The sequence below is a fragment of the Microchirus variegatus genome (assembly GCF_963457635.1).
Source record: "Microchirus variegatus genome assembly, chromosome: 10".
Taxonomy (NCBI): Eukaryota; Metazoa; Chordata; class Actinopteri; order Pleuronectiformes; family Soleidae; genus Microchirus; species Microchirus variegatus.
The window spans coordinates 14,384,502-14,402,062 of record NC_139811.1 but is presented as its reverse complement, the minus strand read 5'-3'; the positions used below and the strand labels follow the sequence as shown (position 1 = coordinate 14,402,062).

Here is a 17,561-nt window from a genome sequence, read left to right as displayed (position 1 = left end):
CTTTATTCACACGGTCATTTATTTTCCAGTATTCGAATACATACAAAACATTGTCATTTGTAAAATCACCATCATGTCACCTTGTGATTTTCATTATCCTGGGCCATTTGCACACATCACATCTGAACGGAGCACCCCCTGCAAAAGAACAAGAACTTAAATGTGCTTTGTTGTTCAAACAGCAGCCACACAAAGGCTGTTTAATGTGGGTCATGTCAGATATAAGCTTTCTTCAAAACTAATCAGAAGTCTAACGCATCAGGATCATCACTCATGACCATTTAAAGCAAATGGGGATGACGCAAGGAACTTACAGTTCTGTTGATTCAGAGATCCATCAAACGTGTTCAGCTCCTGCAGGGACATGATCAAATAAATGTGTGAGCAGTCTTCATTGTTTTTGACACAGGCATATGGCAGAATGGTGGCAAATCTTGTCAGACGGAATGTTGACTTCATGTTTACATCAGAAGTCTAACGCAAGCAAATCATCACACTTGATCCTAAGGTAGGAGTACATTTAAAAAAAAAAAAAAAAAAAAAAAAAATCAAGCATGGCACCTTTTTCTTCCCGTCCACGTGTATACATGCAATCACCCCAGAACTCCGCGGCGATCCGAGAACATCATCCGCCCTGCGTAAACATTTAATTGTATGAATGATTTAAAATCAACAACGATTTATTTTCTTACATTTTAGATGTTATAGTTTGAACTTACCATGTGTTCCCTCGCCAATGCGGCCTAGTCACACTGATCCGTGCAATCTTTTGGCTCTGAATCAAATACAGTCACATTTTTCTGCAATAATTATATGCAATGCTGTTAATAATACGCAAACTATGCACATGCCCCGCTACAACCACGGATTTCTTGTCTAGCAAGTCTAAACCGATTAAACTCTGAGTACGCCATCAGACAGGAACGGACTTCTTCAGCAGCTGCTGCAGCAGGACAAATCCACCGGATGAACTTTAAACCACATCCGGTTTCTGTTGCCCCGCTGTGATTGGCTCGCGCAGGGATGTACGTCTCTCCCCCTCCTCCACTCGTTTGGATGTCTTTCCCGAAGTCCAGCCCCCAGGGTTTTCATTTCAGGAAGAAGCGGATCTCACCAACGTTGCTTGTAACCGCTGGTGGATCAATGCCTTTAACGTTAAACGCCGATAAAATATTTCCTAACGTCAGCATCTGAGCCAAATCGCGTTTTCTATGTAGCCGACAGCCGTGCGAGCTAACTGTCTAACCCGGTTTGAGACCACAAAATATGGACTGGACAGCGAGCAGCCGGGCCCGGCTGTGGTGCATTTTAGCGTTGCTTTGGTGCGCTGGTCTCCCACAAAAGGTAAGAGTGCTAACTGGATAAGCTAGCTTAACATGGATAACGTTAGCTCAGAGTTATCCACTAAACAACATTTGTTAATTAACACAGGCTCATTTTCTGACTCTAAACGCATTGTTGTCACGAGTCCAAACCCAAATGTTTTCTCTTTCTGTGGACGTTCATATTGTGTGTGTGCGGTGTGTGGTCTCGACATGGGATGCGAAAGCTAACTCAAATGTTCGAATTTTCGTTTTGAAATTTAGTTTGGAAACCACTGTAATTAACCTTGAAGTATGAAGTAATACACATTCAAAACCAGACTAACAAGAGTCTCAGTAGCATACTGAAATGACACAAACGCACTACAAGCATTTGATAGACACAATTCTGTTTATCAACAATATAAACCGGTCTATGGTAACAGCAAAGCCAAAGGAAAATAATGTGCAGATGTATGGTTGGTGTTCACTTGAATTTGTAGAATTACAGTCACTCACTGTAACCTATTATATATTATAATATATAGTGTATACATATACTGTATGTCTGTACTATTACAGATCCTTATTGATATCCTAATACTTCTACAGTGTGCATGTTAACTTTGTCAACACTTGGTGCACACCCCCCATCTTCTCACAAATGAACACCATTTTAGCAATGCATGTGGCAGAAGTGTCAACCCAGGTGTCAATGCTATGGTCTAATTTAATGTAATGCACCTTATATATACTTTGAATTGGCATCCTCAAAGGAAAAGGGAGCAAGTAATTGGCTTTGTATTGCAGTAAAGAATAAAGGCTGATTCCCACCAGTGCCTGTGAAACACATTTGCTTTGAAATTCTTCCCCTTGATTAAATCTGATATAGTTTGTATACATATCTGCTATTTGTAGTCTCTAATTTCTAAAGGGGGCTGTGTGTAACAAAGCACAGCATTGTACCCATGATGGCTCTTTGTGGTTAAGTTGATTAAATCCTACAGAAACTGCACAACTACTCCAAACCACACATGCATCCGTGTTACTTTGCAAAATGCTGTATGTGCAAAAAAAAACTTTTGTCTGTAAATATAGACCAGGAAATTGTCACAAAATTAGATTCAAGCACATTGGATTCCATCGTGGTCAGGGGTGACACAGAAAGAGCTAGCTAACTTGCTGAAACTGAGGCAGAGACTATTAGCTACCAAGCTAGAAAACCACTTCAGCCATGGAGCAGATTAAAATGGCTTTATAATCCCCTATCATGTCTCCGGTTCTTCTTAGACACAGTCTATTCGAGTAGTGGTTGACAAATGATAGGCTGTGTCTATAGATGGCAATAGTAACATGGCCGTTTGTGTGTGCGAGTGACGTATACAAAGAAAATACTTGTAAATCTTTTGAAACGCTGAGCTTTTTTATAATCTGGTGATTTTTCTATTGTAAGGAGGTGTTCTACTTATTTATAAGTTTAGTCTTGCAATCATTACTGGTTTTCCACATCACACCTCTATGGGCCTTTTGTATAATCACTTATAACCCTAATAATACATGTGTTATCAGTGTGTAGAGCTGCTGTAATCTCCTGGTTTAGATTGAACCGAGACATGCTGGTTTGTTATTTTTTAAAAGTTGTGATCTTGGACCATCTTATCATAACATTAGATTGGCTGTGCTTTGACTGTGTGTCTGAATGACAGCCAACACGTGACAGCCGACCCCACTGAAACAACACCACGCACGGGGCAACTGATAGTGACTGTGTTGACGAGAGAGATTGCTAAATGTTTTCAGAGTGAGGTCCACTAAATAGAAATGTCGACCATACTGAACCATTTAAATAAACATGTTCACTTTAAATTACCATGTTTATTTCAAACACTGGTTAATCACCATTAATTTATGGCACCAAGTCTCCCATTGCATGCTTTGTGACTGCACCTAAGCAGACACGCCACCTTTTCCTTTGAATATAGTATTGTGTCTTTCTTTCTGATTTACTTACTTGTGTCTTTTCACCAGAAATTATTGAAGTGTTTACATTTTTTAAGCTTTAACCCATGCCTGGCCCACATTACTGAAGGAAAGGTGAATACCAGATAACATGCCAAGCTTTTGGTGTTTCTCAGTTCTCTTATTATTATGCAACTATAACAAAACCTTTCTGCTACACACAGAATGAGGAAATAAATGGCACAGTTTTTCAGTAAAAAAAACAAGCTGTATAACTTGTTTACGATGATGAGCAGCCAGACTTTTTTTTAAACCAGATGGCCATGAAGCCTAATCCTAAACAATTTATGAATATCAGTGTCCATTCAAATCTAGGAGACTAACAGATGTTCAGAAAGTTATTTGCTTGCGAAACCAAGAACCCTGACAGAGGTTATGGGAGGGGGGGGTTGCATTTGTGTGTTGCTCATGTCACTGAAGGCAGCTGGGTGGGAACATTCACAGCTGTACAGTATTGACTCAAATGCATGCATGGGGATGTGAGACTATTACAGGGGATATGTAGCTCAACAGTCGCAAGAGTTACATTGGAAAGTTTTGGTCTGCTTTTCTGAGTGGCCACTGTATTATCACATCTGAGTAGATTTGAACAGATAATTAAATGCCTTGACGGATTGTTTGCTCACCATCCATGTGACGATGTCTTTTTAATTGCGCTGGTTCTTTGTTAGTGTATGGCTTAATAGCACCTAAACTCTTTTAAATCCTCAAGGTGGGTGTTAAGATGTATTTACTGTTATCTATGTTAAATGTATGGGCTATTTGTACTGCCCCCAGGGACTTATTCAAGGGGATTAGTCAGGGATGTTGATCAACACCACTGTGGTTCAGCACACATATGGGGATTGTTTCATTACGCCCTGTGGCGAAAATGGTGTGTTATGTGCCTATCAAAGGTTTTCTATCCCTAAGCCCCCTTCGATAGTGTGGCCCATTAAAAAGTGGATGTGTGGATGTTAATTCTGGCACAAGCCAAGTCACTAGTCTTGGCCAATCTGCCTTGAGTGATCCAATAACATGCGAACAACTCCAAGTTTGACTTTTCACACCTGGTATTAAAATGTGCCCTGGATGCATCTTCTGTCATTGTATCCGTCCCTTTGTGTTCTTCAACTGTCATTGTAATCTATTTATTTAAGGGTCATAGAGGTAAAGAAAAACATACAACTTCTGTCGGCACGCAACCCTTCCAGCAAATCTATACCCGGATGATGGTGAAAGCAGGTGGTTGTTAGCCTTCATATGTGAATAATTTCATTAGTGTGTGTGAATATTTATTTGGAGTAAGCAGTCGCTGAAGTCCTGATTCACAAGTCTAATGCAGTTGCACACATTTTATTTCTTTTTAACCTGTGGATTCACGTCCTGCCTGTTCATTAACACTCATTGTTAACTTGAAAGTGAGAATATTTGAATTGACATCTATCACAAGTGACACCGATATTTTAGTGCCTAGTAGAGAAAGGGTCATTAACACTTCATCTTGTGTTTCTGTAGGGGTTTTGCAGTGCCGGCACAGTTTCCCTCTCTGAAAGCCTGCTCTTTGTGTCCACCCTGGATGGAAACCTGCATGCGGTGAGCAAGAAATCAGGCTCTATCAAATGGACTCTGAAAGAAGGTAAGAGGAGGCCATAAGATTTCGTTTGTAAGTCTGCCTCAAGACATGGTGTATTATTTTGGTTACATTAGCAAAAAAACGAATAGCTTTTGTGTACTGCCAACAAAAAAGGCAAACAGATCCCATTGCTTGGGCCTTCAGTGATTCTACATTAGTCATTGACTAGAAAATGAATCGTGAGTGGATTAACTGGTTTGTTCCCCTGATTTCCATTTGTTGAATTTTCATACTCTCTGGTTCTTTTGTATTTCTAAGATATGAAACTGAATATCTTTTTCAATGGACAAAACAAGATACTTGAGGACAATATGATGGTTTGGGAAAAACCAATCAACATATTTCGAAATGTAAGGACCAAACAACTAACTAATTGATACATGAAATAGACAACAGAGTAATGGACCTTGGAGATTGTTGTTACTACAGTGCTTTTGTCATTTGGACAAATTGTGAGCCAATGATACTCCCTCTAACACACTCAACTTTATGTATTTCTATTCTCTAATACTGTGTCTGTGTTGTTGCCACCATATGGAGTAAATCAGCCTTATATTATCTGCACTGCCCCGGTCCAGATAATATAGTGTTCTGACTGAGCTCTGACAACTTAACTGCTAATTTTTAGATCAGACCTCTAAATTGGTATTTTTGTTCCCACAATTAAATCTGGTGTTTAAGCTGTTCCCGAGGAACACGTTGTGAGGTGTAGCTGTTAGGCATGGAAACTGGGTAATTATTAACTGAGAGAGGGGCAAATATAGCCTGTAATCAATGTCAGGAGTGGGCAAGGGTAAGCAACTTTGCTGTAGTATCACCTGCACACACAGCATTTACTGTTGTTACCAATGTTGATGTTGACACGTTATACTTTTGCATTAGATTTGATGGACTGAAGTTTTGTTGGAAAACGTGCTGAAATACTTTCTGAAAGTTTTTTGGAAGGAACTTTCTTGACCATTGAAAACGTTACCTTTTTTAGACATACTTATACCATGAATATTATACATTTTAGTAGTTTGAGCCTACTCCCGATTAATGCCCAAATCAACAATATTCAGTGGCAGAGGCTGCCTCCTCCACGTCATCTGTTATTCTGGGAGACCTACTGAATATACATCTTCTGTCCACCTGTTGCTGTCTTTGTGCCTCAGATAGGCAACCATACACCTACATTATGAGTGGGAAACAGATATTTTCCCAGTACAACTCATCCCATGTGTATGGCCACTTGCTGGACGCCCTTTTACTGTTGCTGTCATTGCAAACATGCATCTGTATTTTCTATGTGACACAGAACAGAACAGTTCTGTTGTCAGAACTCTTGAGTAACTTGCATGTAATGAAAGCAGACAGTTCTTTAACACAACAGTCATTGACAATCTTCAGTTAACCCTGCACCCTCCCCGACCATTTTTGACCCCTTCAGGCACATCAACAGAGATCAGCACCATCTGGTCCACACCCTATATGTTCACACCGTAGGCAGGAATGTTTTACAAGCAATGAAGGTGTGGCCTTCACACTCATTGTAGTGTTTTTTTTGGCTTAAAAGAAAGTAATCTTTCACACAATGACAGACCTTTTTTTTCTTCTTGAATAGGATAACTAATTGATTTTGAAATTTTTATTAAACTAACGTGGATTCATTCTTATTTCTGCACACTCGTAACACAACAGCAATAACACTTTGACACAATGAGTAGAAATGAATGGATGTATCAAAATCAAGCTTTAAAATTCCTGTGTAAATCAAATGAAACTGATATTAAATGGGCTTAAACATGCCAACCACAATATGTACTGGAGCTACTCTCTTGGCACCTCTTAGTCTTTTCATACCATTTTTGAGAGGAAAATATAAAAAAATACCCATTCTTTTTCGGCTTTTATCTGAAATACTGACATAAGGGCAAACTCTTTTTGACTGTACAAGGATGACAATGAAATGTGCTTTCTGCATTGAACTGCCTCGCTACCACACAGGTTCCTGGTGTAGGTTAAAATGTTCAGTTGTGATTAGACTAAACAATTAATATATTCATTCTCAGTGTTACATGCTTGATGACTCTGTTTTCCAAACTGTTTATCTTTCATGTTTGCCACAGGGGAAATTGTTTAATTTCGACTTTTTTGGGTGCGTGTGTGTGTGGGGTTGAATTTGTGTTCATTTTCTTACACAACTCACGGCCTTGGCTTCCATTGTTGTTCGGTATTCTTGTCTATCCAGACTTGCATCTGATCTCATTTTGTCTCTTCACAGATCCAGTTCTTCAAGTCCCCACACATGTGGCAGAGTATGTATGCTGGAGTTATTTCCTTCTTTGGTTCATGTGAATATGTCTTTGAGTGTTGCACCTGTCTGTAACAAAAGACGGTGAGTGCTGATGAATATGGTAATCTGTTCTTAAATTCTGTACTTTGTTGACTCCATCAGGCCAGCATTTCTTCCTGACCCAAATGATGGCAGCCTGTACTCTCTTGGAGGAAAAAATAATGAAGGCCTCACAGTAAGAGAAAATAACTTATCTTTAATTGCAATCTTTGCTGTTCACTAAGAAGCACTGCTCAGTTTCCTGTTTCATTAAAAAAAACACATCCTCTCTTGATGCACTCTCAATAACGTGCAAAATAATTCACCATCATTCAGATGCTGCAGTTGTGGGGAAGTGTGTTAGATTATATATTCTAGGTATGAAAACAAAGTGATGTTTTGACTAACTAATGTTGAGTCATTGTGGTCCAACAGAAACTGCCATTCACCATCCCTGAGTTGGTCCAAGCTTCTCCCTGTCGCAGTTCTGATGGAGTCCTTTACATGGGTAAGGCTAATTCTCAGATTTTGCCCCTTTAGTCAACACAAACACAATTTTTTTAAAGCAGCACCTTCAATATGACCACCACCATTTCCCAGTGTGACAGAAATTAGCTCTTTTCCACCCATCTCAAGTCCAAAGCCTGTTCTCTTGAATTTACAAGAGCTTGAAGAGGATAGTAACCATTGGCATGTTTCCACCAGCTTGACTCACCACAGCACGGCAAGCCACGGTTATTTTGCGTTTAAATGTGGGCTAATCTCCAATAACCAGGGAAATGTCTAAAATCTCAATATTTAACAGAGGAGTCTGTTGTATTTCCGTGCTGTGCTGTCCAGAGGCGAGTCAAGGCGAGCTGGGACCATAGCTGGAAAAGGGGCTCATGTGATGCTGCTTAAAGGGGAACAGGTGACATTTGCCTCCTCACAGACATGGCCTGTGGAGCCTTTGTTTGTATGATGAAATACTCAGGCCAAACCATCTTCATTAGAGAATCCAACTGTCAGCTGAATTATCTTTATTAATTGCTTCTTACATCCTTTATTATAATCCATGATAAGGTCATTATTGCCATTCCTGCTGTGAGTCAGTTGCCAGCACAAAGGTTCCATGGGTTGGTTATTAAAAGTTTGGCGACACCCATCATTATGAAGGTTTTAACGGCTGGGTGTGATTTAGCTTGACTGGTTTCCACACCGTCACACCTGCTTTTTGGTCAATGTGACATAACAGTCTTAAATGGAAATGTCATAAATAACCCTTTAATTATGTATGTAATGTAATGCTAATTAACTTCAATATCTTGTTTATTTTACATGCTTTTATAGTCGTGTGTAAGCATTGTCCAGAGTAGAATGAGGGAAAGTTTGGTCTGAAATAGTGTCTGCTCTGGTCATTTCTATACTTCTGGGAGCATAATAAGGATCAGATATATTCAGTCTGTCAGGTTATGTGATGTGATTGCTCAAACTCGGTAGATTTAAAGTGTGCAGTGAATTCAAAAAGCTTTTAACTGGCACTAGTGCCATTTTACTTTTCAGAAGCTTCTCCTGCCAACATGGCAGTAAGAACAAACATGAGTCACATGATGTCCAGAGCTCTATAGATGTCAGTTTAGTTTGGACAAAAGTAGTAGTAACTTAAATGAATGACAAAAAGTACATAAAATATGTTTCTGTGAATGTTAATTGTATAAATTGTATGTAGTTGTTGGATAATTTTCTGCGTGCTTGTCATTAACAGGCAAGAAGCAGGACTTGTGGTACGTGGTTGACCTGTTGACTGGTGAGAAACAGCAGACGTTGACTTCTTCCTTTGCTGAGATGCTGTGTCCCTCATCATCCCTTCTTTACCTGGGACGCACAGGTAAAATACAAATGAATTCACCAGTTCATCTGTGTCATCAACAAGCCTATTTTTTGCTTGCTCTGACCGCAGGCAGTGACAAACCCATATTATCCTTCCTGCTCCTCTACTGTTGTTCTCGCCCCCCACCTCAATATAACCACTCGCCAACCAGTCTGCCCCTGCTTGAAGCTGGGATGGTCATTGTCGCTCTGTAAATTGAATACCTGCAAATAATTCTTTGGTGTCACTTTGCCACCGAAGAGCAAAAATGCTGGATTTTGTTTCAGTTTCCCCTGAAATGTCTATTCTTTGAATCACACCTTTCAAAGTTACAGAAATGTAACACCACTTTGCTTTTACACTTAGAAATGGACACCCTGCCTTTGAGTTTGTTAGAGAAGGACAACAAGAAGTGTGAAACCTTTTTTCCCCTGTGTGGATAAGCGGCTGTTGTGCATCTCCCTCTTAGAGTATACCATCACCATGTATGACACCAAGAGCAGAGAGCTGCGCTGGAATGCCACCTACTCTGACTATGCATCCACCCTTCCTGATGATGACACCAAATACAGTAAGTCTCTGAGATACTATGGCTCTTAATTTTCTCACAGATGATGCCAGTTACATTTCCATACCTTGCTTTCTTCACAGAGATGGCTCACTTTGTGTCGAACGGCGACGGCCTTGTCGTGACGGTGGACAGTGATTCTGGTGATGTTCAGTGGGTTCAGAACTACAACTCTCCTGTGGTGGCCATGTACATCTGGCAGCGGGAGGCCCTCCGCAAAGTCCCCCACACCAATGTGGCCGTGGAAACCTTGCGCTACCTCACTTTCATGTCTGGTGAGGTTGGCCGCATAACTCAGTGGAAATACCCGTTTCCCAAAGAGAAGAAGCCCAAGAATAAGTTCATGTAAGCAGATTTGATTTGATTATAATGTCAGAACCTTCAGTACCAGGTTTTTCATTAGCTGGCTCAATGTTTAGGGAAGTTTCGATTGGTCATATCTAAGTGAGTGCTAAAGCGCTTATTTTTACCTCTGGGTTTACGTTGCAGTACTGTTTTTTTTTCATATATTTTGTTGACACCTGTGTTGGCTGAAAATGACAAACAGGAGTTTCAATGGTTGATTCATTGTTAAGGTTCTGCTTATTAAGGGAAGTGTGGGACAATTTTAATCAGTAGTGCTAAATACATTTCTCAGGATTGTAGAAGTATCACTTATGCATTGGCAGTAAGCATGATGTAAGGTAATGTTACACTTCTCTAATTGTTGGACTGTGCATATTGTTTTGAAGGGCCACTTTGTACGTGGGTAAATACTCAACCAGTCTCTACGCTTCTCCTTCCCTGGTGCATGATGGCGTCACTGTGGTGGTGAGTGGCAGTTACTATTTTAATTTAAACAAAACCCATTTCTATCAGTCGGGCATGAAGATAAAGCACGTAGTTAAGATAATAGTAAAATATGTAGAAGTACTGTACTTGCACATGTCACACACAGCAAAAGTACACGTTTTCTTTTCTCATGTAATCCTGTGAGACAGCTTGTAGGAAGTTCATCTGAACTCCTTGAATGTGTGTGTGTTCACAGCCCCGTGGCAGCACCTTCCCAATGCTGGAGGGTCCTAATAGCCAGGAAACTGAAGAGGATAAGGAGTGTGTCATCACACCAAGCACCAGTGTTAAGTTCAACTCTGCGCTTAGGGAGCAAAACCGTATCAACTTCATGAGGAACTACCTGCTGCTAATAGGTAATGCAATAGTAGATACTGTACTGGTACAGTGATACAAAGGAAGTCTTGGTCTCATTTAACATTTTGCGTTAAAGACCATAACATGTTGGGAATCCAAGTCCTGAAAGGTCACTGGGATCTCCCTCTACTGGATCATAGCTGGGAAGTTGTTTTGAGAAAAAATACCCATCATTCTGCTGCTTCTCATGATTGCATTTCAGGTCATCATGAGGTGCCGCCTGAAGCTCACACCAAGATCTTGGAGAAGTTCCCGGACAGCTTCCCTCGCAACCAAGGCAATGTCATCCCCCCTACAACTGACAAGAAAGTAGAGGAGGTGGGTGTGTGTGTTTAATGTACACGTTATGTTGTAAGGGTCTATGCTCGTTTTCTCATTCTCTCTTTGCTTTCTACCCCTGGCCATGTTTTAGATGGTGAATGATAGTGGTATGGACGACAGCCCCCCTTCTCCCATGCCTGAAACATCAATCGTAGAACCTCGGTCCAGTGGACGTTCTTTGCGTCCAGAAGCTCCTGTGGACTCTATGCTTAAAGACATGGCCACCATCATCTTCTCCACCTTCCTTCTGGCTGGATGGGTGGCCTTTGTGATTACTTACCCTAAAGTAGGTCTAACACCACCACCTAGTGGACTGTTGTGTCTCTGTCATTACCCAGGCATGAAATAGTGCTTGAAGAAGCCCAGCAGTGCAAACCTGCACAACTAAAACTACATAAACATTGGCAGAGGCAAAATTACAAGACATGACATCTGTAACAAATGAATTACTCTTTCATTTGTGTCAGATGACATTTGTAGAAGGTTGAGGTTGGAGCTACTTACTGAGCTGTTCAATAGTTTACCCTAGAACTTCCCAATTTAGGGGTTCACCCCCTCTAAAAAGCCACAAGATAGATGTTAAGACCAATGAAGTAAAACAGTGGAGAAGTTCTTGAATGTGTGTTTTGTCTTTAATCTTTCTTAACATCCGAGAATTTTATTTGGTAGCTCTATCATCTCAAAAACATCTATACCATGACTAGTTTCAGCAGGTCTTTTGTTCAAAATCATAGGCCAGGAAGGTTAGAAACCTCAAATAGAAACTTGATCCATGTATTCCACAATGCTACATGTGTAAAATTGTAATCCTGTAAATAATGAATTTCAGAATAACAGTAAATGCTGAAAAGGCTGCAGTCCACTACTTGTACTATATACAAGGGTGTGAACAACTTCCCAATCACAAAGTGTTGTTATTTATTGTCAGTTATTGTCAGAGTTTGAGACGTCGTGTTGTCTCTTGCCACAGAGTGTCCACAAGCAGCAGCAGCTTCAGCATCAGGAGTTTCAGAGACAGATGGAGGAGAGGCTGGAGCTTCTTCAGCGACAGAAGCCGTTTCCCCCTGCAGACGTGAGCTTGGGCTTACAAGACAGTGACTACCTGGAGGTCGCCCGCACCCGCTCTGAATGTTCAGATAACAGCACCCCGAACATCACCCCCCGTGCCTCCAACCACTCCAATCTATCTGTGTCAGAGGTGGGCGTTTCGGCCAATGAGCACGACGATGGAGGTAAAGATTGAGATTGCGTTCACATTTTTGACATTTTGTTGACAAACCAGTTTTTCACTGTGTAAAATTCTCCCTTAGCAGAGGAAGAATCCATTGTTGTCCGAGTAGGTAACATTACTTTTCATCCCAAAGAGGTCTTGGGTCATGGTGCTGAGGGCACCATTGTTTACAAGTAAGTCTAAACTAAAGTCAACTGTAGCTTTGTTTCAAGATATTAAGCAATATGACTTCATTGCAATATTTTGTCATTGTTTCACCACAAGGGGTCAGTTTGACAACCGTCCAGTGGCAGTGAAGAGAATTCTTCCAGAATGCTTCAGCTTTGCAGACAGAGAAGTTCAGCTGCTGAGGGAGTCGGACGAGCACCCAAATGTCATTCGCTATTTCTGCACAGAGAGAGACCGTCAGTTCCAGTATATCGCCATCGAGCTTTGTGCTGCTTCACTTCAGGAGGTGAGGAATAGCTCAATGGATGTGTGAAGCACTTCTTTGGAGTTAGGGTTGAAGTAGTAGCCTTGTTTAAGTCTATAAAGTTTATATCATGATACATTATCCTGTGGTGTCATAAACTCAGTTTTTTAAACTCAGCAAAGGAGATCACTTCCTATGCTTATATGAAAGTGCCTTGTTTTATTTATGTTTTTAACATGTATGACTTTTAATCTTTCTAGTATGTGGAGAGGAATGATTTTGACCGCCATGGACTGGAGCCAGTCATGCTGCTTCAGCAGACCATGTCAGGACTGGCCCATCTGCACTCTCTCAACATAGGTATCCATCTTTGAATATGAAATTACTTTTACATTAACATTAGTTTTTTCTGATGTGTGTAGACTATAAATACTACTGTAGTTGCTTTTTTAATTATTATTATTTTTATTTTATTTTTTTATTTTAACTCCTCTTAATTTCATTTCTCAGTGCACAGAGACCTGAAACCCCACAACATCCTGGTGTCGATGCCCAATGCTCACGGTCGAGTCCGGGCAATGATTTCAGACTTTGGCTTGTGTAAGAAACTAGCAGTGGGTCGTCACAGTTTCAGTAGAAGGTCTGGGGTGCCGGGCACTGAAGGCTGGATCGCCCCTGAAGTTCTCAGTGAGGACTGCAAAGAAAACCCGGTGAGTCAGTGGTGCATTTTACAGCCATTTGAGCGACATTTGAATTCCTCATTATACACGAGGTAACATTCAAACACTTTATTTATCTTGGTTTCTATTTATTTGGTTTACATTGTTGTGGTTGTTTTTTAAATGTATTGTCTGTACAGCACTTTGGTTAACTTAGATTGTTTTCAAATATGCTAATAGTACAATCCTTCTCTCTATTCTTTGATGTAACTTCTCTAAAGCCTTATAGTGTAAGGAAATCATTTATCTTTATTGAAATATGGCCAGTATGGACTATTAGTTTTGTTATTTTGATAATGTATAGTGATATCGTTGGTTGTCAGAATAATAAGACATATGCAATCTTTATACTGTATTTCATAATGGGGGGGAATCTAAATATTCTAAATTTGAATCTGAGCCACAAAGGAGGACATGAAATATAAAAGATCACAAAAACAAAAAAAGATATAATATTTAAAAGTGTTGAACCCATTTAGTCTGTGTTGAAACCAATTAACTAAGTAACCCAACAGTGGTGTACATAACTGGGAACTGTATGCAGATATTACTGTGAGGTGCTCTCTTTCACCAGTGAACTCCTCTAAGCTCTTTTTCTTTCCCTCGCAGACCTGCTCTGTTGATATCTTCTCTGCTGGTTGTGTGTTTTACTACGTGGTGTCTCTGGGAAGCCATCCATTTGGCAAGTCTCTACAGAGGCAAGCAAACATTCTACTGGGCACCTACAGCCTTGATCATCTGCAAACTGACAAACATGGTGAGTATCATGTCTCTAGTAAATTCCACATTTGCGTAAAAATATTTGCTGGTCAATGGTGATCGTCAAGGTCAGGTGGAGTTAAGTGTTGGCAAATATATAACTTGTTTTAAATGCTTAACAGGGGACATTGTAGCCAGAGATCTAATAGAGCAGATGTTGAGCATGGATCCCCACAGGAGGCCTTCAGCTGACAGTGTTCTCAAACACCCGTTCTTCTGGAGCCTTGAGAAGGAGCTACAGTTCTTTCAGGTACCAGTCTTTGACATCATCACTGTCAAGATGTGTTTTAAACCATATCTATTACGCATCATTCACTCTGTGTCTTTGTGTTTGCTTGCAGGATGTAAGTGACAGAATAGAAAAGGAGCCGCTGGACGGACCAATTGTGAGACAGCTAGAGAGAGGAGGGAGGGCTGTTGTGAAGGGGGACTGGAGAGAGCACATCACAGTACCACTGCAGACAGGTATGAGAATATGGAGGACGAAAAATTATACATTTATACATAAGTGAAAACAGTAATAAATAAAAGATTCAATAAATAAAATAATGAATAAATAAATACAGATTTTACACTCGGGCCAAAGCAGAGTTGGTTACAGGTATGTGATGATTGAGTTTTCAGCAGGCAGATGTAGTCTGAATACTTCAGCTGTAACAATCCTGCTTTACTGACCCCCAGACCCATCCCACCTCATTAGCATACAACACAGAAATACCCACATTAATCAATGTGAAAATGCATAAACAAATACATGAATAAGTACGTTATTATTTTTGTTTGTTTGTTTTAGGGCTGTCAAAAGATTACAATTTTTAATCAGATTTATCACAGGGTAGCTGTGGATTAATCACGATTAATCACGATTAATTACCATTCGTAAATATGCCAAAAAAATCTAATTTTCTCTTTATATTGTTGTAGGAACGGAGAGATAAATAAAGTATGTGAAAATATAAATGTAAAGAACAATAAAATACTGTAAATAACTTGTAAAAACCTATACAAACTTAGTAAAAAATAAACATTACATTGTAAAAATCCCACATTATAATACAATATAAATAAATAGAAAAAATAAAATGCTGTAAATAAGTTTAAAAAAAAAACTATCCATTGCACTGTAAATAACTCACATTATAAACAAAATATAAAATATTTTTCTTACTAAACCCACAGCAGGAAATTCCTCATCAGCACTTTGAAGCACTGCTTCTACTAGTTAGCGTTAGCGTCAGCTAGCATTCTGACGCTAATGTTAGCTGCTGTCTGTGTCCCCGTTAGTTAGACAGTGACTGTTAATGTTATGATTATATCATTATCTGTGCCAGTAGCGCAACTTACAACTGTGTGTCTTTCTTTCTTTTTTATTCATCCTCTCTATTTTCTTCCTCTTCTAACGACCTGATTGATAACTCCTCTTCATTTTCCTTTAGCGTCACACACGTTAGCGTGAGGTGACGTGGGGCCCCTTTAGGGAGGTTTCCTACTGAGATGTCATTGCAAATCAATGCAGGGGGATGCAGCTGGTAACTGATGCATTTAGGCCCCGAGTGTCGGGAGCCCCCCTATCGACTCGGGGCCCTAAGCAGTTGCCCCCGCCGCCACTTGGTGGAAAGTAGTCCTATAGTCCTATAGCCTTATGGTTATGATATTGCACTCCAAGGTAACCAGATAAGTATTTTACATTAGAGCTAGTTGTAACATGTCTGACTTCCATTTATAGCTGCAGTGGGTGGTCAGATCTGCCTGCATTGCAACCACCTCGTATATAACACATATCACATCAAATGATATCTTCTTGACCTGATTCTCTTCTCTTCGACTTTGTTCTTTGTTCCATTGACTAATAAAAATTAACCATGACCTATCATTTCTTGCACAAGGCACAAACTACTTATAATTGTGATCACAGACAGTTTCACAGTAAATATTACTGATTTTTTTATATATATAAATATGTAAGACAACATAAGTATATCATCTTAATACTACAATTATTTTATGCATTGTATCTTTTTTTGTCTGTTTGTCTTTTGACGTATAGTCGGTGTCAGAGGTTATCTGTGTGAAACATAAAAACATATTCCTCTTGGGTGCAAGATAAAGTAAAACGGCTGTAAAACTGAATTTTATGTGAATTGTGTGTTTTCCTTCTTTGTTTATGTGGCTATGTGTGTGTGATTTCTTTTTTTATTATTATTACTCCTTTCAGATCTGCGCAAATTTCGCTCCTACAGGGGCGGGTCAGTCAGAGACCTGTTACGTGCAATGAGGAACAAGGTAAAGGTTTATGTTTGTACCTGTCATGAATTGACGAAATATCGTATGATAAACTATGTATTATTACTGCACAATAGCTATGAAAGTTGTCATTCCTGTTGGATTTAATGTGCAACCTTCCCTGACAGAAACACCATTACCGAGAGTTGCCTGCTGAGGTACAGGAGACCTTGGGCTCTATCCCTGATGACTTTGTGTTTTACTTCACTTCCCGTTTCCCCCACCTCCTGATGCACACGTATTTGGCCATGTGGACCTGTGCACCCGAGCGGCCCTTCCTGCCCTATTACTCCACTGCAGTGCAGCTCGCTAAAACACAGACCCAGCACACACACACGGGGCCACAAAGACAAAATGAGCCATGCGCTCAACACCTGCCAACACACACATCTCCAACATCTTCGCAACCCCAGGAACCTACACATTCATCACAGCCAGTGCAGGATTGTCACACAACACCTGCCGAATCAGTGCCCAGTACATCACCTGGTGAGCCTGTATCGTCACACGTGCCTGTACAGACGGTGGCGACTGACTTGTACAGTCAAACGGAGAACTCAACATTTGAACCAGAATGGCTTTCTACTTCTCTTAAGCAAAGGGAATCCAATCCGTCTGAAATGCACATACTGCCAACTCTCCTCACACTGAACAATGATCCAGTGTGAACTGGGATCAGTGGAGTCCAGCACAGACGGGAGCGTTGCCTTTTGAAGAGTGGATACAGTGTGTGGTGTCGTTGCTGAGCTCTGCTTGTGAGGACCAGGCCTGCAGTGCCTGTGATCCACGACCAGGCGCAGTAGCTGCACCTCTGCGGTTTAAGTGCCTTCCCCTCATCTGGGTTAAAGTGTTCCCCCAAAAGAACCGACGACAAGTCTCTCCGTCCAAAGCAAGTTCGATATCCACGAGGGTGTCGGAGGACATTTTCTTGACGCTGGATTGATGTTGTTGAACATGTGTGTAGTCACATAGTGCAATGTTG

The 17,561-nt window shown here is 40.5% G+C and overlaps 1 protein-coding gene and 1 long non-coding RNA gene across 2 annotated transcripts; one reads left to right on the top strand and one right to left on the bottom strand.

Moving 5' to 3' along the window:
- On the bottom strand, positions 1-947 carry LOC310933563. The gene is made up of 4 exons (XR_014592957.1): positions 720-947; positions 562-634; positions 315-354; positions 1-138 (listed from the first exon to the last, which is right to left on the bottom strand). It is a non-coding gene; the product is annotated as an uncharacterized lncRNA (long non-coding RNA).
- A 319-nt stretch (positions 948-1,266) lies between these two features.
- ern1 (endoplasmic reticulum to nucleus signaling 1) lies at positions 1,267-17,247 on the top strand (the record flags this gene model as incomplete). The annotated part of the gene is made up of 22 exons (XM_083895814.1): positions 1,267-1,344; positions 4,818-4,938; positions 7,199-7,232; positions 7,373-7,445; positions 7,685-7,757; positions 8,994-9,116; positions 9,568-9,669; positions 9,750-10,011; positions 10,398-10,476; positions 10,694-10,853; positions 11,057-11,172; positions 11,267-11,461; positions 12,146-12,407; positions 12,489-12,579; positions 12,671-12,860; positions 13,079-13,178; positions 13,329-13,528; positions 14,147-14,294; positions 14,419-14,546; positions 14,638-14,761; positions 16,512-16,579; positions 16,708-17,247. 22 exons carry the CDS (start codon positions 1,267-1,269, stop codon positions 17,245-17,247), a joined length of 3,267 nt encoding a protein of 1,088 aa, XP_083751940.1.
- Between the last annotated feature and the right edge of the window lie 314 nt (positions 17,248-17,561).